The sequence below is a fragment of the Plutella xylostella genome, chromosome 5, assembly GCF_932276165.1.
Source record: "Plutella xylostella chromosome 5, ilPluXylo3.1, whole genome shotgun sequence".
NCBI lineage: Eukaryota > Metazoa > Arthropoda > Insecta > Lepidoptera > Plutellidae > Plutella > Plutella xylostella.
This window is the reverse complement of record NC_063985.1, coordinates 1,708,039-1,732,989: the sequence shown is the minus strand read 5'-3', so window position 1 is coordinate 1,732,989 and position 24,951 is coordinate 1,708,039. Positions and strand designations below refer to the sequence as shown.

The window sequence follows — 24,951 nt, the reverse complement described above, 5'->3', positions numbered from 1 at the left end:
CACAGTGGTCAGTGCACTATAGCAGCGAATGATGATAGCCTGTTGCCAAACTTCCAAGTCTGTTGCCGCTCCGCTTGCATTATCAATGTTCTTAATAAATTTAACATATGAGGAAACAGAAAATATTATAAACTGAACACCTTCTTTTTGCTGCCTACTTCAATCATCATCTATTTATACCTATAGTTTGTGTTGTGCATTAGTTTTGTATATTTGTTACCTAATCATAACTTTAGTACCTATTATATTGTTATTAAATTTTAGTCCTGTACTTTTAATATTAACTTGTATATATATTTAATCATGTGTACCTACTTAGTTAAATTAGTTGTATTTTATTAAATTATTGTCTTGGTGGATTGAGCGGGGCACCCAGTAATACAGGTTCCCACCTAGTACAGGGGCCCTTGCGAATTGTTTTAACTTGTGTTTTTTGTACAATAAACAATTTTAATTTTTTAATTTTTTTAATTTTTTAATCACCGTTTGTATGGAGAAATACGCTCAAAGACGTCAAAATTGCAACTGCAAGTTATTTGTTCATTACACTCCCAGGATGACCTTCCCCCCTGCCCGCGCACTTCCTCAGGCAATGCGGGGAAGCTATGAATATGTATGTATTTTGACCAATTGGTTTAGGCAAGTGTCGGTTTGGGAAATGCTTTCGCAACGTGTGGACATATTGCTGGTCCGCCGACGCCGGCCGGCTACGGATAGTGGTCTGAGATGATAATATCAATGCCACAACCAATAATAAAGTTATAGCCATAGGAGTCTTTTCCATAGAAGCTAGGAGACCCGTAACCGTAGCAGTGGGGACATGATGGGTTGTGATGTGATGTGTGACTATCGATAGAACTAAGTATTCAATAAGTGTACTCTTACTATCAAAATCTCATTAGTTGGCAGCCATGACACTGTTGATACTATTTACTGCTGTTAACCAATAGTATCGGTGCTAACGATTTGGTCCATAAAATCGTGTATTCTTCAACCAACGATAACACAATAACATCGATGTTAGCCTGTCCATAGCACCACTAGTCCATGTCCCATTGGGCACATCACACAACGCTTCTCTGTGTAAACGGTTGTCTCATTAATCTTGACCTTCCACCTCAGCCGATCACCAGCGACTTGTCACGTAGTATTGTTAATATACTATACTACTTAATGCTCTGACAGTCCTTAATTGCTTTGGCTCTGATTGTTTTTGTTTTGTTTATTATCTTCGCATGCGCTTGTTTATTTTCATCAGCCTGATAAAAAATCTGCGAAGGTATAGGTACCAGTTTTCTTTATTAATAGATTTGCCGGTTGGTTTGAAAAGTTATCCTGTTTGGATTATTTTTTTACCTTGACTTTTCCGAGAGAATCCAGTGTAGCCAGTCCATTCACTATTCACATAAATTTACATGAAAATCCCAAAAGTCAAGGTTGCATGCGTGTGTGCCCGACTAATAATTAACATACCTAGCCACACATCATTACTATGGTACCACACCTGAAGATGAACCTAGATAATGAAATGAATACTTCACTGCAAACAATATCTGTGATAATTCCAAGAAATTGCAACCCCCTGCAACCGTACAAGTGATAAAATTAGCATCCTACAACCGGTAGTCGAGGCTGTCGCCATAGGATAAAAGAATGATAAAGGTAGTCGTGATCGAATCCATCGGGAAGAATGAAAGAGGTACAGACAGTGATTCATCCGGTCATCCTGACTGTTTTGTCCTGCTGAAATACTTTGAATGAAAGTGAAATGATGATGGGCACCAATATATGGAAGCTGGGACCAGCACCAATAGAAATGAGTGATACGTCGTTGAAAAGGTATTTTTTTGCAGAATATGAATAACGAAAGCGCTAGTCTTGATTTACTGTCAAATTAAAATAATCGTACCTTGTAAGTTTTTATATTTTATTTCTGTAATTTTAATGTTTTTTTTATTTTTTCACATTCATTTTTAATTTTTATAACAAAATGATCATATTTCATATATTATTATATTTGTTTATTATCTCAGTAAATAAAACCAGTTGAAAGTAATTTCTCCAATTTCAATAATACGTGTTTATAGCTGAACACAAAAGAGTAGAGATTAATGTTTTTGGAACTAAACAGATTTAAACCTGGCAATAAAAAAAAACTTGTGATTTGTGGTCTGTTTCTATGGTTTGAATGTCAAACTCGCCCTGTTACTGTATAAACAAATCGAATTTTGCTTAATTTTGGAGTTTTGGGGATTGTTGAGTTTGTTCACGAAGTGAAAATGAATAAAACCATTCGCAGCGAAGCTAGACAGATGATTTACAGCGTTTACCTACGATGTTCGGCGGAGAATGAGGCTGGAGAAGTATTAGTCAATATATACGATGTTTATGAAAGAGCAGCGTTTTATACTGGTGAGTAGGTACTTAATTTCTAACCATTAACATACATTGCTTATATTTCTTGTAAAAAAGTACTATTTTGATGTAATATAATGCCTTTCAATGTGTATTTGTTATTCTTATAGAGGTTAGAAAATACTAGTGTCAAACATTACATGACATCAGGGTCTGGATGCTAATGTTGTTAAAACATCAGTACGTCTAGTATAGGTTGTTGATAGTTGACACAACGTTTATAGTTTCAGTTTTCTTCCATACATTTACAAGCAGCGCCTCTAGCGGAAACTATCATAAACTAAAATTGGTAGTATGAGTTATTTCAAATCATAGTTTTAAAAAACGAAATAAGTTTACGTGTAAATTATAGCTTTTTGGTAGTACGAGTTACATGTTTGACAGATCTTAGGTAGTCAGCTTCAACGAATTCGAAAACTTTCATAGTTGTTGCTCTCACTGAAAATTTGTAGGTGAGAAGCGTTTTTGTTGTTGGTTAGGATCTAGTTAGAATTTAATTTGTGACTATGAGCGATCATATTTTGCGTGGCGAATGGCTGCAGAGGCAGAGGAAACCCTATTAACCACTAGGAACTAACACAAACTTAAGAATGCGGAGTAATGATGGCAGGAATAGTGCTTGTTATTAGAGATAGTTTATATTGGTTCAGTGACTGGACCCAGTAGAGTACTATGTTGGTACTGATCCCGCTTGGACGCTATTTTCAACCAAGTCCAATGCGACTGTGTCGTGAAATCTGCCTTACTGCGTCCAGGCACTGAACCAATGTATATCACCATTAGGGTGCTTACATAGAGATACTGGTTACCTGTATCTACCCGTACCGGTAACCTGCTGTTTATCTTTCAGCGAGTGCCCTAGAGCATTTCACGGTTTTAAATTTCTCAGTGAGCGATACCTAATCAAGTTACCGGTACGGGTAGATACAGGGAACCCGATTCTTTACGTAAGCACCCTTAGAAATGAAAAATTAATGTTTAAAAATAATCATTTATTACTTATATAGTTATCCATTACATAAATGGCCTAAATCCCCACGAGAGGACGATAGCGTCGCGGCGTTGACTGCCTCGGACGAATCACGCGTCGACGGGTTGTCCTAGGACTCTGCCTTGGTCTCAGTGGGGCAACAAGTATTGGGCTTCTTCCGACGACAGGGCATCTTGGGCTTCGTCCAACGACAGAGCGTCTTGGGCTCCCCACATGTGCAGAATAGGTCGTAGGAGATTCTACACCATGTACGGACATTTATTTATGGCAGTTAACCTGTGGGGTCCATAGGCAGGCTTGTTTAGGTCCCCATTCCTGTAAATAGTACGAATAGATTAGGTCTAGTAAAATATTATTTATTCCTACAATTTTACCTTAAGTTATCGTAAACATAATAAGTATATAGGTAGGTAGGTACTTACCTTTCCATAACATCTACAATTAGGTACTTCGAATTGCGATGCACTTGTGAGGATCATTCTTAATTCTATAATTTTTATAAATAAAAGCTTGTAAACCAAATTTCAGTTTGTTTTTGTTAGAGTCATTGACATTGATTGACATATATATTTTGGTTAGAGTCATTGACATATAATATACGAAAATCAAGACGCCAAAATGACATGTGTGTTTGCCCTTTCTTTTTACAAGCGCTAGAAAGAGGTAAAGTATCTAGAGTGAAGTTCGCACAATCGAGTTGTAGCATAAACGATATCGCATGAACTATAATAAAAAAATGTAACTCATACTACCAATTAACTTGGAAACTAATAGTTTGGCGTGCTTACGATTTCTATCAACGTTGACATATATTGCAAGCCCGTACTAGACGCTCAGGTCTAGATGCGTGTTTTGAAACTATACAAGGCCAGAACGCACCCATAGTGTACTAGCACTGTATAGTTTCAAGTGAAAATAATAATATTTTACTTGAAAATATACACGATTTGTGCGTACTAATTGCATATACTTTCAAGTTGGGATTTACTGAATCGTTCTTGAAAACATACATTGCTATTACGCACATTGCTTGATTAGCGTACTTGTCGCATATAATTTATTATTAACCTACATGCTGAGTCTGATTTACTTAACTATTTCGGTAAATGTAGGTACATGACTAAAATTTACTTTTTCTGCCTGTATAAATAATAATAAAATAAGATGAACAAGCTCTAATTTCATTGATTAATTGATATTTATAGCAATGATACTTGCAAGTAAGAAAACTAATATCTTATTATTTATATGAAAATTAAGAGTACCTACTACACTCACGAGCAATGAAAAAGTTCTAGTACCGATAGCTCCTGAACGGAAAAGACTAGCTTAATGACGCTGTGGGCAATATTAAAGTACATTATTAACAGCGCATCAAAATATTATTATAACCAACTAAAAACGTAAAGTTTGATCAAATTCTAAATTAAATGTTTAAAAAAATTGGGGTCATTTGGTATTGACTTTTTGCTACTTGGACTTATTCATTGCTCGTGAGTGAAGTAGGTATTACAGACATATTTTTCATCAAGTTTTGATTTCACCGTAATTGTCTTTTATGAATTGTTCTACACTACACCTTCTTCGGAGATAATTTTTACTATTTACAACAGTTCTACAGTTTAATTTAAATCAATTTACTTTTTAACTGTACGATGTAAACAAAAAACACGTTACGAAAACAATGTCAAGTGAGGAATGATGATGCAATGTTTAGAAAGCAATAGACTTATTACTATTTTGCATGAAAGAAAGAGAGAACAACAATTCAAAATGGCTACCTGGTAACTAATCACGTATAGTTTCAAGTGCTCGCATTGCCGCTTGGCCCTTGAAAATATACACGATTAGTACGCAGTGGAAACTGCTGCAGTATATTTTCAAGCCTTAATTTTGGCCCAACTTACTTGAAAATATACGCGATTAGTGCGTAATAGCCTTGTATACTTTCAAGTAAATCATGGCACCTTTTTAATTTGAAAATATACTCGAGGAGTCCCAACCTCTGCGTTCTGGCCTTGTATAGTTTCAAAACACGCGGTCTAGATACTTTTTTACTAACCCCCGACTCAAAAAGGGTATCGATAAGTTTTACAGCTGTAGGTGTCTATGTGTGTCGGTCTCTTCGTGTTAGAGTACCTATTGTAAAAATATGTGTAAGAATATGTGTAAGTATATGTCGGTATAAATTCCCCAGACATAATAATTTGCAAGTCACTGCTTTTCTGACCAATTAAATAATTTGTTGCAGGAAAATCGGTAAACACACTTTTAGAAGAATTGCCGGGGCACATTTGAACTTTTTCCTGAGCAAGAAAAAACTGTAATAAAATATCGATGTGTGATACTATCACTTTTCTCCTATAGTAATTACATAATGGGATAACCAACACGTGTTTCAGTGCAAAAAAACATTATGAAATACACAATGAAATAAAAGTTACAGTTGATTTGATTTAATGAAATTCATTCAAGACTGCCCCCCTCTCCCCTACTAATTTCTTCTCTTAACATAAACCTCCCCAAAAAGTGGCATTTTATAATTAGTACCTAAATATTTGAAACATTTCTCGTTTTGATTTTTTCTGCTAAAGTATCGTGATACTTTTGTCCGTTTTCTATACTATAATAGTGTGGCCACTTTCTTAGATTGCCACGCCCTCAATTATTCTCTACTCTTTTATGTTCAGCATACGTGTATTACGGCCTAACTGTCATCAGTACGTCTAGTATAGGTTGTTGATAGTTGACACAACGTTTATAGTTTCAGTTTTCTTCCATACATTTACAAGCAGCGCCTCTAGCGGAAACTATCATAAACTAAAATTGGTAGTATGAGTTATTTCAAATCATAGTTTTAAAAAACGAAATAAGTTTACGTGTAAATTATAGCTTTTTGGTAGTACGAGTTACATGTTTGACAGATCTTAGGTAGTCAGCTTCAACGAATTCGAAAACTTTCATAGTTGTTGCTCTCACTGAAAATTTGTAGGTGAGAAGCGTTTTTGTTGTTGGTTAGGATCTAGTTAGAATTTAATTTGTGACTATGAGCGATCATATTTTGCGTGGCGAATGGCTGCAGAGGCAGAGGAAACCCTATTAACCACTAGGAACTAACACAAACTTAAGAATGCGGAGTAATGATGGCAGGAATAGTGCTTGTTATTAGAGATAGTTTATATTGGTTCAGTGACTGGACCCAGTAGAGTACTATGTTGGTACTGATCCCGCTTGGACGCTATTTTCAACCAAGTCCAATGCGACTGTGTCGTGAAATCTGCCTTACTGCGTCCAGGCACTGAACCAATGTATATCACCATTAGGGTGCTTACATAGAGATACTGGTTACCTGTATCTACCCGTACCGGTAACCTGCTGTTTATCTTTCAGCGAGTGCCCTAGAGCATTTCACGGTTTTAAATTTCTCAGTGAGCGATACCTAATCAAGTTACCGGTACGGGTAGATACAGGGAACCCGATTCTTTACGTAAGCACCCTTAGAAATGAAAAATTAATGTTTAAAAATAATCATTTATTACTTATATAGTTATCCATTACATAAATGGCCTAAATCCCCACGAGAGGACGATAGCGTCGCGGCGTTGACTGCCTCGGACGAATCACGCGTCGACGGGTTGTCCTAGGACTCTGCCTTGGTCTCAGTGGGGCAACAAGTATTGGGCTTCTTCCGACGACAGGGCATCTTGGGCTTCGTCCAACGACAGAGCGTCTTGGGCTCCCCACATGTGCAGAATAGGTCGTAGGAGATTCTACACCATGTACGGACATTTATTTATGGCAGTTAACCTGTGGGGTCCATAGGCAGGCTTGTTTAGGTCCCCATTCCTGTAAATAGTACGAATAGATTAGGTCTAGTAAAATATTATTTATTCCTACAATTTTACCTTAAGTTATCGTAAACATAATAAGTATATAGGTAGGTAGGTACTTACCTTTCCATAACATCTACAATTAGGTACTTCGAATTGCGATGCACTTGTGAGGATCATTCTTAATTCTATAATTTTTATAAATAAAAGCTTGTAAACCAAATTTCAGTTTGTTTTTGTTAGAGTCATTGACATTGATTGACATATATATTTTGGTTAGAGTCATTGACATATAATATACGAAAATCAAGACGCCAAAATGACATGTGTGTTTGCCCTTTCTTTTTACAAGCGCTAGAAAGAGGTAAAGTATCTAGAGTGAAGTTCGCACAATCGAGTTGTAGCATAAACGATATCGCATGAACTATAATAAAAAAATGTAACTCATACTACCAATTAACTTGGAAACTAATAGTTTGGCGTGCTTACGATTTCTATCAACGTTGACATATATTGCAAGCCCGTACTAGACGCTCAGGAGAGAGAGTGCAATGCCATAGAAAAATACTTCCTTCCGACGAATATATTTCAAAATGGACAACTTATACGGATTTGTCGTCATAATACTTTTTTGATCACTTGAAAAGAGCTATCCAATGATGTATGTCTCATCTTTATTGGACATAGGTCCCAAAACGCCCATTGTCATTTGTTGCAGAAGTGAAAGATCGTCAACAATGGCCCTTAATCATCTGCAGCTGGACATAGGCATCTTCCAAGGAGCACCATAACACTCTATCCTTAGCCTACCTCATCTAATCAACTGCGTCCATCCATCCGCTTGCCTGCTTGAGGTCTCCACTCGGGAACTGGTTACCGGGAACCCCTTCAGCTATCGGTTCTTCGGTTTATATGGCAGAAATTCTGAGCATCCTTCCATTGTCTGCTTACCTGTCTTAAATCGATGGACCAGTCCAATCAAGCTATCAAAATAGTCAGTAAGGACTGAATTTTTCAGGGAAATATTGGTAAGAAGTATTTTAGTTAGTTTGTTAACGAAGCCGCAGTCCACACTCAGCTATCTAAATTGGAGCAGTAATAAACATATGTGTGTAGATAAACAGCTGTACATGTAGGAGTTAATTACAGTGAACTGTACGGCGAACCCGGCTCGACTGGAGCACAGAATAATAACTATAGTATAACTACTGGAGCCGGCTATGTCCTCGCACATTCCATGCGGCCAGCATTCGGCCAGTCTCGCTCCGCGCTCGCTGGCACGAGAACGCATGCTCGCGGCCGAAACTAAATTAAAAAGTTAGTGTTCCCGCCTCTTCGCATTTCAAATTTGACGTTTCATAAATCGAGTGGGGTTGTGTTTTGTTCGATTTCGTAAGTAGCCAATGATCTTGGATTTTAAATTGAGAAATTTCGTCTGTGCATATATTTAAATTGTAATCTGATTGTGATGCAAATTTCTGAAGCTAAATGGAAAATAAACCGGAACTCGGAAGCTATTGCGTGCGTTATGCTGTGAATTAGGAAAGAGCAGAAATATTACACAAAAATCATATAAATTCCTATTGTATTATCGTTTTCCCCCAAGCTTTAAACTAAATAGTTTATTAACTAAATATGCTTTGCTACAGTAAGTACCTATGCTAGTTAGAAAAGTGGGTAGGTACATCAATGCTGCTCTTAGTACCAACCCTGTAGGAGATTACAGAAGTGTTTTTACATTTCTTACAGTATGCACTTGACAACTTCACAATAATTATATTTCAACGGGCTTGCTATGAAGCGTCCGTAGTCGAGCGGGCCTCAGTGATCGTAACTGATCGCTGAGGTTAAGCAACAACTGACACGGTCAGCCATTGGATGGGTGACCAATTTCAAGTGGTGCTTTTCTGGACGCTTCCGTGCTTCGGACGGCACGTTAAGCCGTGGGTCCCGGTTGCTGCTTCGGCAGCAGTCGTTAAGCCTAGTCAGAGGCCTTCGGGCGGCTTGAAAACATCTGACAGTCGGGTTGCCCACTTACCCGACAACTCTCTCAGCACAAGCTTGCTTGTGTTGGGGTCCACCAACCCGCACTTGGCCAGCGTGGTGGACTAGGCCTAAACCCTTCCTTCATTGGAAGGAGACCCGTGCCCCAGCAGTGGGGACGTAATGGGTCGTGATGATGATGATGATGGGCTTGCTATGTGACGGTTTTTCTTTCCTGAAGATTACTTTTTTGTAGAAAACAATGTTTCATAAAGTTAATATTAGAACATTTTTGATATAGATTTTTTTAACGGACCAACGGATTTTTTTAACTGATAGGGCCCAGCTCAAATTTACAGTCATTTGATACCTTTAGTACACTCTTAACAACTTTCATCACGGGACCAGCCTTGAAGCCCTTGAAATAGCGAAAAAAAGAAGTGTGTATTTCAGTTGAGTACCGTAGCCATTGCAGCTGTTTTTTTTCACGATTTCAGGTTCTGTAATGAAAGTTGATCACTTTAATATGGGTACATTGACCTTCCAACAAAAAATTTACAGTAGTCGAAAAAAATAAAGCTTGTATAAATTATTCTATGTAAGTAAGTATATGCTGCTCACACAATAAAATTATTCACTGTAGTATGTTTGTGGCCAATAAGTCATCATTTATGTAATAAATATTAGCTCTGGTAATCTCGATAAATGTCCATGCTGGTTCAAACTACCCCTGGAGTATGCTCTTGGGTGTCGAAGCTGGCCACACTATAGATAGATAGATAGATAGAATATTCTTTATTTGTACACAAGAATAGATTATACAAAGCTTAAATATAAACGCATAGGTACAAAAAAGGCGGTCTTATCACTAAAAGCGATTTTTTCAAGACAACCTATACCTAGACAACTATAGTGTTAGACGGCCAGCTTCGACACCCGGGTGGGACCAAAAATTTGAACTAATTCAATTATGATTTATTATTATTAATAATAAAACAACTTATTGCATACAAATAAAAACAGTATTTTACAAATTATAGGTAGGTACACTGGTACAGATCATTAGAGTAAACAGTCTATGTACACAAACGCAGACTTATCGCCTTAACGCGGTTTCTTCCAGTCAACCTTTATAGAGGTTTCTAGTTTAAATACTTAGAAACATCTAATGACCTGTTGCTATTGAAGACAATGTCTTTCACTTTGGAGCTTGCATCAATTAATTTTTAAGTGACCAAACCTCTTAATTGTATTCAATTATTTTTTGTATGTCTTTCAGTTCAAACAATGGCTTCAGTAGAGAGTAGCAGTAAAAATGGCGCAGCAACGAATCTTATCAATAAAGCACCATGGTAAGTAAGATACAAAATACACATAAGTATTTTATTATTATGTTCAACCGTAGTATATTATGTTTTCAAAAGTTTAAGCAAGTGTTAATGTAGGTAGGTATGTTTAACGTAAGAAAGATTAATGATCTCACACAGACTTATCTAGTGAGAGAGCGTTAGCTACGTTAAAATCTAATTGCATTGTGCATACATAAACTAGAAGGTATAAAGAATAATTAAAATGAAGTATTTAAATGTAAGTACTATTATAATTTATGAAGATAAATGGCCAAAAGCTATTTGTCGGGGGTTGGTAAGGTTACAAACTCGATACATTTATTATTTATTGTAATGAAGTGACCATAAAGCCACTGCTGCACTGGTTCAAAGTCGAATCAGGCCAATAAACTTTATGCCCGGTGACACAATTTGCCGATAACATTCATACATTAAATAATACTGCATTGTGATAAGCCGTATATTATGTGCCGTTAATAAAAAGGTATTAGGTACTTCATACATATATAAGTTACCTTATAAAATTGGCAAACTGCAATAAGCACTGATAAATATATCCTGTGTTAAGCCTTCTACCTTTCGGCATCGTGCGCAACGGACTTTGTATAGAAATTCAAACGTCGAATTTTCCGACGTCGTTTACTCCATACATTTATGAAAATTGGCCAACTTACTATATACAACTTACCAGTTGCTTTAAACCATTAAAGCAACTGGTAGCGAATAATTTTGCTTATTAATTTTCGCTACAATCAAACCATTAAATTCTCTTTTTATTTTTTTTGTAAGTAAGTTAATAAATAAATAGATAACAGGAAGGAAACCCTTCGAATATGACCATAGAAAAAGGTCGTTTTAAATTCATTTAAAGGGGGTGATATATTTGAATTCGCACGCGTAGTTACAAAACTGCGCAGGAGCACGCAGCGCGCATTAACCTTTATACGTGAGAGGTTGGACGCCGACTTTGACCCTAGCCCGGCTGGCTGGCAAATCATACAAATACACACACAAAACAACATGCATAGTCCAATAGGACTAGGGGAGTCTCCAATGCGTAGGTTTTAAACCTAAAAACAAGTAGACTCTTGCACTAACTACGCTTATATGCCGTTCCATTAACCGTGCCGATTGACGATTCTTCGTTCGATGTTCAAACTTTTAAACAATTAAACCAACATTTCTCCCGGCCAGGGATCAAACCCAGCATGCTCGACACAGCAGTTTCCATTCGGTCCGGTAAACTAGTCTCCTAATAAAAATATATAAGTACAAAATTTTTTTTGAAAGTCAAGTCAACCCACTTGTTGAAAATGAAATCCAAAAATCTATTAGTTGAACTCATTTTTCAGCATAGATGGGACGGTATTCTGCTGAAACTGAAATACTGTAGATTATAGACTTTCTGAACAACATTTGCATAAGTAAGTATTTGATCGAACTTCTCACTAAAAATACCATTATCAAATTTAATATTACGAATCGAAAAGCAGACGATACCAAATTGATAAATGATAATGAATTCATGAAATCACCACTGGCCAGTCAAGTGCCTTGCCTACATAGTATACAAGTATACAACGACCAAGGCCATACTCTTTGACCCTCTGGCAACATGATTTACATAAAACAATAAACCGGTTTGATTACCAAAAAAGTTTTGCAAGAAAGCTCTGTAAAAAAACTATATAGGCACTTTTTACAACGTTTAGACCTAGGAAAATAAATTATACGTGCTAAAGTGCTAAGGTATGCAAAAAGATAATAAATTAAAGTAAAAAAGTTAATTGTATACTTTTTTAAATTTTGCCTAACAATTAAATTTATCCTTTACGTTTTTGATAAGAACTAAAACCTGTTTACGGCTTTGTTACTTTACTAAATATTAAAGAAGGGAGCCTAATTAGCACCTAACTATAACTGCATTTTATAGCTTCTGACTGAAGCATTGGGTAAAGTAAATTACAAAATCAGGACGTGAGATTCTCAACTTCACACAGGCGGGTGTCGATTCTGGCATCTCTAGCAGCAGCACGACAATTTTATGTTAATTCTGTTATTTTATGTTAGAACTGATCTTGTCTCTGGGGTCAAGCTCAAAAGAGAAGACTCAAGAGTCTAAGCTTGGAAGCCTTAGAATTGGAACACTGATATCATACATAATTATTATTATTATTATTATTATAAAGGTGGCCCAACTCTGGCAATAAGTATATTTATTTACCGACTTTCTCGAGGACACCCTAAAAAGATGTTACAGTATTGGTGACAGCTCTAACTATAGTTTCGTATCTTTGTCTACACAAGGCCTTGCCTCTACAAGTCGACATTGCTAGCAGAGTTCCAGTCCAGAATTTTAGCTAGTTTACCGCGATTGCACAACGCACCACCGCCGGCGTGTGGTGGCTGCTGCAGCATAGCGGTGCATTAGTGAAAGTCGCGGCCCTACCTCGACACGTGTTGCTAACTCGCCTGAGCTCCCGTAATTCGCGCCTCTTTTGTTCTAATTTTACTTTTAATTCTCAACGGCCAGCTTTTGGTTATTCAGCCAACAGTGGATGGATAAGAATTGTTTTTTTTTGTGGTGTTGAAGATTTTGATTAATTATGTGGTTTAACCGAGCGTTTGTTGATATGCAGTAAGTATGTTTTTGTGGTGCTAATTATTTAAGTCATAATGTAAGCGCGGAATTTATCAGTGATCGGATCGTTCTGAAACAGGTAAAATGAGATCTGAAACAAATTACAAATAGTTTCATACCCGTGTTCAAAAATATCGGATCAATTAAGTTCGTGATAGAAGACGCTGTTGGAGATCTTGTATCGAACCTATGTTTAATACTTCGTATTATGTTTAATCCAATACCATATTTGTACCTAACAAAAATTAATCAATGAGGTAGGTATAGGTAGGTCATCGCTATATTTAACTACAGGAAATCATAATATCATAAAGTATCTAGCATGCCTAAAATAAGTTTTTTTTATTTATACATATCATAATACCTATGTCGTATACAGGTTTTATAGTTTGCAACCTATCAATCATGAAAACCAGTCGTACCAGGATTTGATTATACCGACCTGGCGGAGGACGAAGTGCGATAAATAAAACACCTAAATGGCAAATATGTGAAGGAAAAGGTTAACATAACACCTCAGTATTTTTAGATAACACATACAAAATGTTAAAAAAAATTAGATATACCTACTTAGGTATATAGTTTTAATATTTCTTTTTAAATATAATACAATATATATAAAGAATCTACACCAATTGGGAAGACTAATACGCTAATATTGATAAGTACTTAATCAAAATAGTGTAATTGTGGTAGGTACTTTTGTACTCTGACGCGGTACGTCTTACTCTTCTTCATTCGTTAGATCTACTAGTAGATGAAAACAAACTCCGTTTTTACCCGTTACAAAGTTAGCTTTTTCGGACTCTACCTACTTAATATTTTTTATTACTACAAGGCCATTATTTGTCAGTCCTCTCATCTATTCCGCGCACGTCTCTCACCACGAATGTTTTGTATGGAGGAGGAGGAAGTGGCCGCCATTTGTATGGAGACGGCGCGCGAGTCGCTCGAAAATTCAAGTGCAAGGTCGCTGCGAACCGTCCGGTTGTGGTACAGTCAGCCACGCAGGCAACTGACCCCACACTTCATTCAATTTGGTGAAAAACGCCGCTGCCTACCTTTAACATGATTCTTGGGAAGCAGACACACAAATGCTAGTTTATGATCGAATTATAACGAAAATTAAGTAAAAGTGAATAGGTATTTACCTATTTCATATAACAAAACATGACTGAACTGATTAGCTAATGATCTGACCACTCTAAGAAGATAACTACTTCAAGGGGTCAGATATCTGCGTAGCTGACTGTACCGGTGCCTGCGCAGTGCTCCTGTGCGTCTATTATATAAATGTCGGGTTCTATTGTCAGTACAAGAACAAGACAAGAACATTATCTAGACGAAAGCATTGTTTAGTTTCACATTGTGTATATCACACATAATTATGTATTTATAAAGAATAGAGTGTGTATAGAAATACATATATTATACACACACACTCACTCACGCCTTGTACTAATGTACTCCCTTGCGGGGTAGGCAGAGGTGCATTGCTGCACCCACTTTTCGCCAGAGTGTTATGTTAGTCCCAATGTAATAGGGGGCGGGCCTATTGCCATTTTACGGGCACATCCAAGACCCGAGAACAAATATCTGTGTTTAAACAAATATCTGCCCCAGCCGGGAATCGAACCCGGGACCATCGGCTCAGTAGTCAGGGTCACTAACCACTACGCCATTCGGTCGTCATATAATATAAAATAGACATAAATATGTAATTCAATCTATACTTACATCCTAAAGAACAAGCACGCACAACATTAGAGTTATAATAGATTCATAATTCTTTTATAGGTCTAACTAAGTCACACTTGAACTTAACTACACTTGACTAATACGAATAGGTAGCACGCAAAGAAAAACTATTGATTTCATTCTCCCCCTTTTAAATATTTTAATAGGTCATTAGTAAGCGGTCTGTAAATAAGAGGGTAGTATAATAATTTATTAACGCGTGTTATTGCTTACCTTTGACTCATAATGTTGTTTTTTTCTATGTGATTGACACAAATTAAACGTCTTATTTGCACGAGTAAAGCCGCGGGAAACCGGTTAGCTCGCCAGAAGGAGCTTTGATATACTAAAGATTAAATGAATTTTTTGGAAAAAAAATGTTGATAAGTATCCTGTTATACTGGTGTAAAAAAACCATAAGAACTAAGTCCAAGGCTATACCTATTTTAAATTTAAAATGTAACACGATATCATCAAATAGGGTATAAGGCTAAAAGGCTGAAAGGTATACTTACAAATTTATAATACGTATACGAGTAGGAAAATGTCCTATTGCAGTAAAACTAACCAGCTTACAACCAACCTAACCCTCCAATCTCTCCCTCAGGACGGACGAGCAAGGCATAGGCCTAAAGATCTACGAGGGTCTGGTGACCTTCATGGAGGTACTCATGCTGTTCACCAAGATGTTCCTGAGCTGGCTGCACTCCGCCTACAGGTTCATAGTGCCGCCAGAGCCTAAGGATGTGAAGGGAGAGATTGTGCTGGTGAGTATGGAGTATTTCGCCTTATTATACACTTTTTTAACCTCACGGAAGGGGTAGTTTGAGGTGACTTGCAAGGGAATTATTTACCCACGTGTCTATCCTATGTCCACGCTTTCGCCGTTTTCAAATGAGCACAAATGCACTTTATGTAGAATCACATGTGCAGGTTTCCTCACGATGTTTTCCTTCAGCGTAGAACCTGTGGTATGATTGTGCTTATTTATAAATTTCTTATTGGAAAATAATTCATGCTAGGATTTGAACAATCGGCCTCAGTGAGAAGACGATGACTTATCCGTTACGCCACCACGGCTCATCCACCTTTTTAACACGCTATAGTATAGTTAATTCGTCCGTGTATAATATAGCGGCTATACTACGAGTATACACGGACGAATTAACTTTGCATCTGACTGACAAAATCCAGATGTCATATTAACTAGCTTTGGGGTACGCGGCGGCGGCGTGACCCCTGGTTCTTGTTGGCCAGATGCACATTTTAATTAGTACGAGTAGTACGAATATAAATGTATATAATGTAATATTCCTCCACCAGATCACGGGCGCAGGTCACGGCATGGGTCGCGAGATGGCGCTGCGGTTCAGCGGGCTGGGCGCGGTCGTGGTCTGCGTGGACATCAACCCTGACGGCAACCAGGGCACCCTCGAGCTGGTCAAGGCCAACAAGGGGATCGCGCATCGATATGAGTGAGTTATCATCGGGATTAGGTGATAATTGTCGTCGACAAGTCAAGTGGAGGGCTACTCTAGGGTACTAAGGGCGTCCACACATAAACACGACGCGAGGACGTAAAAATCTGCGACAGTAATGAAGCATAAAGAAGAATGGCGAAACCTGACCCGCTTTGCATAAGTTAGCAGCCACTCACCAAACCTATTTTAAGTTATTGATAAAAATGTCTATTATAAGGGAAAAATATTTACAAAAATCTAAACCATGAGATATTAGGGTTCAAAAGTAAATTAATTAAATATATTTTTTTCGTTAAATAAGATTTTGCTGAATGGTACACGCACAAATAAGTTTTATAATCTAAATCATGGGATTCCCAATTCATAGCGCCTCACAAAATGTATTACATGATTTTATTTATGCAAATAATATCATAATTATTTTTGCAGATTTCACACTCAGAAACCTATTTTTATAAAGAGACCAATTTCAAAAATTATTTCATTCTATTCAAGTTCCCGTTATCCCGAAGTAACATAAAATACTTTTTAGCCAGGAATTCCCACGGAAACACTTTTAAAATCATTTTTTAGCTCGAGGGTAACATCTAGTACAGTAGAAAGACTTGATCTTTCAGCACCTATATCTTCGTTCTCCCATGTCTCATAATAATAAAATTAATACCAGTATATGCTGTAGTCACGGACTACACATCAGTGTATGTTTCATCAATGGCCGCTCTGGGTCATGGCGCCATAGAGAAATGGCCATTCTCCTTTGCATTGAAAATCTGTCAAAATAACAAATAAATTTTGTGACATGACGTAGTACCTATGTTCGTCCCTCGTGTTTATGTATGGGAGCCTTAAGGTATCATACCTATATCATTAAATATTGAAGAACATAAATATTGAGGTATCTCCCACACATGCTTATAAATAAATTGATTGCCGGCGCGGCGGCATTCGCCATTAGGTACGCCAATAAACTACTATAAAACTCACACATAAAAACCATACCGCCATTATGGTGCACACTATTCAATTTGTATAGACAGACGGCAATCTTTATTTTTTCTATGTTTATTATCGAGCTGACGCAAGATAAATACTTATTATAATGTACCTACAATGGAACTTGTAGTATTATAAAATATTTTATTAACCGATCAACAAAAGATGAGGAAGACTTATTATTTGTAAGTTGGTACTTCAGTTTACAAAAGATAATTTAAGTGGTTATGTATACCTCCTACTACTGCTATTACCTAATTGGCGTAACCAAAGGACCATTATATTAATGTGTAACCTTACCTGCTTCATTGATGTCCTTGCATGGTAGGCGGGTTTGAGATATCCCACAACACAAACATTGAACACCTTTAGAAGTCAGAGTCCTAACCACTACACTTAACTCTACCCCAATGAACTCGAGTCCACGTTGTTCTATATACCACCCTTCTCACCACCCCCCTACCCTCAGATGCGACGTGACTGACCGCTCAGCCATCGCCGCCATGGCCGAGCGAGTGCGGCGCGAGGTCGGTGACGTCACCATCCTGGTGAACAACGCCGGCATCATGCCCTGCAAGTCTCTCCAGCAGCACTCGGAGAAGGAGATCCGGACCATGTTCGATGTCAATGTGCTGGCGCATTTGTGGGTAAGTGGAGATCTGATGCTGATGCTCTTCTTTCCTTATAGGAAGTCAGTGGAGCGACACGATCGCTTGAAAGACGGTAAAGATATCCCATAATGTTTTAATGCGGCTTTTTGCGGAGCTTGTAGCTATGCACAGAAAGTAGGTTTCACTTTAGGACCTCATCATCATCATCATCAGTTAGTAATCGTCCACGTGACGTCACCATCCTGGTGAACAACGCCGGCATCATACCCTGCAAGTCGCTGCAACGGGTTCCGCTCATCTCGCATAATCTTTATTGACCAAAACTCATTTCGCATAACTCGTATGGTCTAAACTTTTTTGGCCGAACCATCACTTTGCCAAGACTTATGTGGCATAAGGCTCGTTTCGTCTAAAACTCTTTAGGCACAATCTTTACTAAGTTTCGTTTGCTCAAATTTATGTTCGTCTATACCTATGTATAATCTTGTTTCTCGTAATGTTATCTTAATAAATAATATATTAAGTATGTAGTAAATGTACAAATTGTGGTATTTTTCTCCTACATCCCGAAAATCACGATATTGTATGATCAAAAAATCGAAAGTTAACGACCAATATAATTATTACAAACCCCATGAGATCGAAACCTAAAAATAGGTGCGACGACGAGCAAAGCGAGGAGGAGCGTGTTAGGTGCACATGTTCGTCAAAACCAAAGCGGAGCGCAGCGAAGCGGAGCGGAGCGTTTTCCAAACAGCGGAAACAATACAAGGCACCAGTTTGCGCTATGTAGGCAGACGCTCCGTCAAAGTTAAAGCCAAACGAATATTATTACTTTGTATAAACCTAATAAACCTATGCCATAGCATTATTAGGCTATTCAAGATTTGGCCATACCATTATTAGGCTAAACAATGTTATGCGAAATAACTTTTTACTAAACGAGATTTATGCCATACGATTTTCGGCGTAACGAGACTTTGACCAAACGTTACTATGCAAAACGAGATTAGGCAAATAAATCTTATGCCAAAAAAGGTAGAACCCGCTGCAACAGCACTCGGAGAAGGAGATCCGGACCATGTTCGATGTCAATGTGCTGGCGCATTTGTGGGTATGTATAATCTCAGCGTGTTAAGCTTCTAGACCACTAAAAGGAGGTGTTGGTGCATCAACAGTTAAGAGATAGTCACATGAAATAAATTGCATAGGCAATGCCACAGATTTAAAGTCCAACGAACTATTCCCCCCCCCAAAATTTGTACATAATATAGTTTGTTGGCAAAACATTCGTTGGAGAAACCCCAACCTGATATTATGTTGATAGATTGTTTTAGACTTTACAGAAGGTTGGTTTGAGAGAAATGAATATGATAATCTTCATTTTATTGCTGCTACTGTGTGTTGGCGTGATGGCATCATAATCATAAGCATAACAACAAATCGAATCATGGAAAATATATTTTAGGCATTGTATTGTGATTGTGACTTCCTTGCACGCACGGATTTCAACGAAATAAACTTCCTAATTGCTTTGATTGACGTCGACTTTATCTCAGCGGATCTGTGACAAACACTAGAGCTATACAATACACAATACATATCTTGACGAAAATCTGAACACCTCTTCACAACCGCTCCATAGACTCGACCCTTTCTTGCATCAATATTGCCACCTCCCTACAACCCCTCTCTCTTTCCAGCTTCTCCAAACATTCCTGCCGTCAATGATGGAGAAGAACCACGGGCACATAGTGGCCATGTCGTCCATGGCGGGGGTGGTCGGGATCCGCAACCTGGTGCCGTACTGCGCATCCAAGTTCGCGGTCCGGGGCCTGATGGAGGCGCTTCATGAGGAGCTGAGGGAGGATAAGAAGGACTATAGTGGGGTGAGTGGGTTTTGTTAATTTGTTGATAGTTGGAATAATGAGTGGTGCGGGTAATTACAGTCAGAAGCAATGGAAAAGTTCCACCGGCTATTGACGTTCCATATACACAGGAGGACAGTTTATTGTATGTGGCTTGAACGTTTTCATTGCTCGGCAGTAGGTAATTGTGCAATATGAGTCGGAACGCTGAAACTTATAAAAGATGGGATTTTGTAAGTGGCGTCCCCGTTCAAAGGTCAATCTGCTGTTTATCCGACATACTGAGCAACTTTCATTATGTGAGAAATTATGAAATCATGAAAATCATTTTATAATTTATACTTGGGACCGAACGCCGTAGTAATATGTATAAAGTAGTTTATTTATGTCTGTGTTTGTTATCATTATTATGACTCCGTAACGGGTGGTTAGATTTGACCACAGAATCGATAACATTCCACCCTGTTTTGTTTATCCACTTTATTTTACTTATATCTATATTTTTTTCCGGCTGGGACCCTCGGGTCACTGACTCATAAAAACACAATGCATTATCAAACAAATTAGTACACAAATGAAACATCACGAGTTCATAACTTACGTTTATCGTATCTTTGTGTTTTTTTTGTGAAATGCTTATTTTTTTATCAGTTCACTCATGAAGTAGCTGGCCAGTAAGAGTATATTTATTATCTAAAGTAAACAACTGATCTATTTATAAGTAAATTTCCTGCCTATTGACTCAGCGGGATCAAAGTTGAGAGTAAGCTAAGATTATAACATGTAACTAAGCATTAGATAATTACTAATTACTGATGATTACCTACATAGTTTACCTACCAACTCCGTGACTGACAGTTTTGTGCTGATGCACCGGCAGGGCGGAATTTCATCAGTGAGCAAGAAAAAAAACCTGATGGACCTTATTTTATCGGCATTTTACAACGTTAAATTTAAATATAACCTAACCATAGGTAGGTACTTCGACATCCTGAATAAGTAAATGCCGCTTTTTTGCTCGACTTTCCCAGAAACAATTAAAATTACATCACGAATAAGAATGGTGGGTTTCAAAAGTCTTTCTATTGTTAAATAGTTATATAGGTACTTAGTAGTTAAGAAAGTCGATCCTTATGTTGTTCACTGATAAAAACTCTACCTCGTATAGTTACATGACCGGATAGTTTTTCACCGACATTGGTCAGCCGTCATGCATTGTGGCTTGCGGCTGTTATGTGTATTGTTGAATAAGCGATCCAGAATCATTTAGATGAGTGCATTTATAAATGTGAGAGGGCAATTTAGATTCAAATCAATCGGAAAATAATACGAATAAAGTACTTAGTTATAATTCATGATTTTGTATCTATAAAGCTAGGTGTAGTTATAGGTAATATTAAAAATGCAGCCAGACCTTAGCATTATAGTAGCAGCCTAATCATCATTAGGACAAGATACAATGTATAATCGAATCGAATCTGGGACATTTGCCACTCTAACCACTAAAATAAAAGTCATCATACCATTTCAATAGTACCTATATTAACCTTAATAGCCTCTCAAGAACCCGTCCATATTAATAACTAGATTAACACTAGTCACGCACCACACAGCCGTTCTAACCTATACCTTTTCCCCCACAGATAAAGTTCACAGTGATCTGCCCCTACATGGTGGACACAGGTCTCTGCAAGAACCCCAAGATCAAGTTCCCGACGCTAATGAAGATAGTGTCTCCTCAAGACGCCGTGGACAAGATCGTGGACGCCGTCAGACGGAACTATCCCGAGATCACTGTGCCGAGCTCGCTGTATTATATTAACCAGGTTTGTGGACTTGAACTTGATCTTGACGTGGCTTTAGAGTGTCATTGCGGCCGTTATACTTCTGCAGTGTTCTCTCTCACATTCCAGGCGCGTTTCGATAGTAAGCATTCGTACAGCTACGCCTAACGTAACCTGAAGCATTTGATGCAGACCACAACCGTGCCTACTTACTCTATACTTACTTCTTCTTAACATGTCGGTGACATGGCTCTAGTGTAACTAAAGAGTTTGTCACCCTGGTGAAAGGATTGGAAAGTCAGATTATCGAGTTAAGGGACTGCCCGGATGCGCCGGACGTATAATTATAAGCATGAGTCACCCAAAGAGGCTCATTCGCCCTCGCCCTCGCCAGTTTTGAAATAAAATTCTCCTTTCCAGTACCTGCGTGTGCTACCCCGCTCCGTGCCGCTGCACCTCAAGGACTTCCTGGACTCGGGCGTGGAGGCTGACTGCTGAACTGACGCTGATAAAGAACTGACATGTCCTTTTTAGGACGCCTGTCCAACATAGCGCAGCGAGGGAGCACAGCGGTGTGCGAAGGAAAAATCGACCAATGAAATAATTGCACGAGCAGAGTTTTTATGTAATTTCATTGGTCAAATTTTCCTTCGAACATAGGTTGGCTCCCTCGCTCCGCTTTGGTGGATAAGTAGCCTTAATGCTGTCTATGCACCATTCCTCAAGGACATATGTGAGTTAAGTGTGATGTAGTTGTTAATCAGATAGGTAGGTACTCGTATAATTCTAAGACAGTCGGAGTCTGGTTAGAAATACAGGAGTAGGTCCAGAGCCATTTGGCGAACGTATTGAGTTTATTGATACGATTTATGTTTTTTTGAGTACATCAATAGTCAATAACCAACGTGTGACATGATAATAAAAAATATTCGTTTCTTTGAGTTAATATGACTGTGCTCTTAGTGACTGGGTGAGGAAGGCCGAGAACTGAGTTTTGTATCAGAGTGACTTTCCTTGACAGAGGCCTATGTCTAGCAGTGGACGATTATAGCAGCGGGGCTGATGATATCATTGTAAAGGTGGACATTTATAAAATCTATATCAAAACTGACCTTAAATAAACTTGAATTGTACGTGCAATCCACTGTTGTAATGTTTGACGTAAATAAAGCTAGTATGTAAGTGTATGAGATAAAAAAATATCAAAAATGCCCTATAATTTTAAGAATAGATACGTACAGGGGGATAATTTGTGCCTTTCATTGTGATAAGTATACTTATGAATTATTTGTGTGCAACTAACATAAGTACAAGTAAGCAGGTTATACTGGTTATGACCTTTCTTTTAACATTTCCTAAATAAGGTACTTTTTCGAATGATATTCTTGTTTTATATTTTTCTGTATGATGATGTGTTTGATAAAGTGCCATTTTTAAGAAACCTAATTACACTCACGTACAATGAAATAGTTCCATTGACGTTTCATATCACTGAAACTTTTTCATTGCTCTTGAGTGTACTCGTATATAAATAATATTTAAGTACATACCTTTTATTGATTGATTTTTAAATACTATTTGACAATGTGATTGAAGTACATTTTATATCTAGGTAGTTATGAGTGGAAGTGAATAGTATGTAAGTAATAATTATAGTTGTTGTTAAGCGGAAATAAGAAGGTAAAAAATATTATTAATAAACACATTCATAAAAATACATGTTTTTTTAAAATAAGTAGTGTGGTGATTATAAGTTTAAGATACTTACAGATTTTCGTAAAATATTAATCCCCTAATTTCGATACAAAAAAGTTCGTAAACGGAAGACTTTTTGACCTTTAAGATTATTTTTCCAACACATTGGTGTGTAAGAAAATTTTCTGAATCGGCACTTAATGATATCGATTCTGAAAGCATAAATTCTATTAATAATTTAAGAGCTCTCAAAACCTAAAAATTTTTGTTAAAAATTAAACTCTATAAGGTTTTCCGTAAATCTCATTCCCACTGCAAAAAAAATAGTTTGACATCGCTAAAATTAAATTGTATACGGTCAGCTGCATAAGTCGTTACCTTGTCAAACTGACGAACCGTAAATTTTTCAATTAATGGATAGGCGGTTTTAGATTGACAAGGTACAAAAGTGTATAGCTACGTATGCAGCTGACTGCGTACCTCCAGAATCTTCGTGACCTATAACCTAGTACTAGTACAGTTTGTCAAAGACCAGCATCACTGGGGGATGGTGAACAAAGTTGTTATAAATAAAATAAATGCATTGTTCAATTCCATTTCTCATCTATTTATTTTTGAATAAAACATTTGATTATAATCTCTTAGCTTTATCTAATTCCCAAACCATATTCTTCTGTCCTCAATATCAATACCAATACATATTTTGTCCTATGGACTGATTTAACTTTGGCTTCTCTTACTCTTTTCATGTACTCAAGTACCTACTTATTTAAATCTAAGTACTTACATAAGTACCTATATATTTTTTTAATACATAAATAAATAGGTAGGTACTTAACGTTTATTTCTTTTTATACTTATACATAACAATATCAATGATCAGGAAGAAATATAAGGAATCAAAACCTATGTTCATTCCAGAGGTTCCTTCGGGAAATTTTAGCATCTCCATGCATAATAAGTATACCTGGTCTACGTAAGTGAATAATGATTTACGTTTATGTATTTAAATTATAGTATACCTATACATCTGAGTATAGTAACTATGTTTTTTCTTCCTTTGAAGTAGTAACTACTTTCAAACTTTCACGTTTTTAAGTACTTAGGTACATTTGAAGTAAATTAAATCATTTTGAAGTGTCAAAAATCAATCATATTCAATAATTACTTTTATGCAATTTTTAAATGTGCCTTTAGATATAATGTTTTTAACATTTATAAAATTGTTTAAAGAAAATACTTAAAATTATTAATTTTTAATAACTATACTAATATGTCCTAAATTTACATCTTTTACGTCTTTCAGCTAATCACGGCAAGATTTTCACATGTATTTAATTAAATAATTAGGTTAATTCAATTAAATATTAACTTCTAAATCGAAAGCTGTAATGCCATATTTTCTATCTTATTGTCTAAAATACTCTAAAATAACCTTTCAATTTTATAAAAGCATCTTATAAATGCGAACATTATACATCCTACAGCCTTCTATGACTAGTCTACAGCTACACAGACATATCATTAAATATTAGATAAGTATTTGGTTTAACATACTAAATATATTTAATAC

At 37.1% G+C, this 24,951-nt stretch overlaps 1 protein-coding gene and 2 long non-coding RNA genes across 3 annotated transcripts; 1 reads left to right on the top strand and 2 right to left on the bottom strand.

Annotated features, from left to right (window-relative positions):
- Nucleotides 1–3,392: 3,392 nt before the first annotated feature.
- LOC105397295 lies at nt 3,393–4,242 on the bottom strand. Its single transcript, XR_007268328.1, has 2 exons — nt 3,829–4,242; nt 3,393–3,721 (listed from the first exon to the last, which is right to left on the bottom strand). It is a non-coding gene; the product is annotated as an uncharacterized LOC105397295 (long non-coding RNA).
- Nucleotides 4,243–6,923: 2,681 nt separating this feature from the next.
- LOC125491318 lies at nt 6,924–7,776 on the bottom strand. The gene is made up of 2 exons (XR_007268222.1): nt 7,360–7,776; nt 6,924–7,252 (listed from the first exon to the last, which is right to left on the bottom strand). It is a non-coding gene; the product is annotated as an uncharacterized LOC125491318 (long non-coding RNA).
- Nucleotides 7,777–8,456: 680 nt separating this feature from the next.
- Nucleotides 8,457–23,364, top strand: LOC105390210 (epidermal retinol dehydrogenase 2). The gene is made up of 8 exons (XM_048632945.1): nt 8,457–8,628; nt 10,499–10,571; nt 15,554–15,713; nt 16,270–16,421; nt 17,890–18,067; nt 19,735–19,920; nt 21,543–21,725; nt 22,104–23,364. Exons 2-8 carry the CDS (start codon nt 10,507–10,509, stop codon nt 22,179–22,181), a joined length of 1,002 nt encoding a protein of 333 aa, XP_048488902.1. The 5' UTR covers nt 8,457–8,628; nt 10,499–10,506; the 3' UTR covers nt 22,182–23,364.
- Nucleotides 23,365–24,951: the final 1,587 nt, after the last annotated feature.

Coding starts and splice junctions, on each gene's coding strand:
- LOC105390210 (XM_048632945.1), top strand. CDS start 10,507: ATGGCTTCAGTAGAGAGTAGCAGTAAAAATGGCGCAGCAACGAATCTT. Junction 18,068..19,734: donor ATGTGCTGGCGCATTTGTGG/GTAAGTGGAGAT, acceptor CTCTCTTTCCAG/CTTCTCCAAACATTCCTGCC. Junction 19,921..21,542: donor ATAAGAAGGACTATAGTGGG/GTGAGTGGGTTT, acceptor TTTCCCCCACAG/ATAAAGTTCACAGTGATCTG.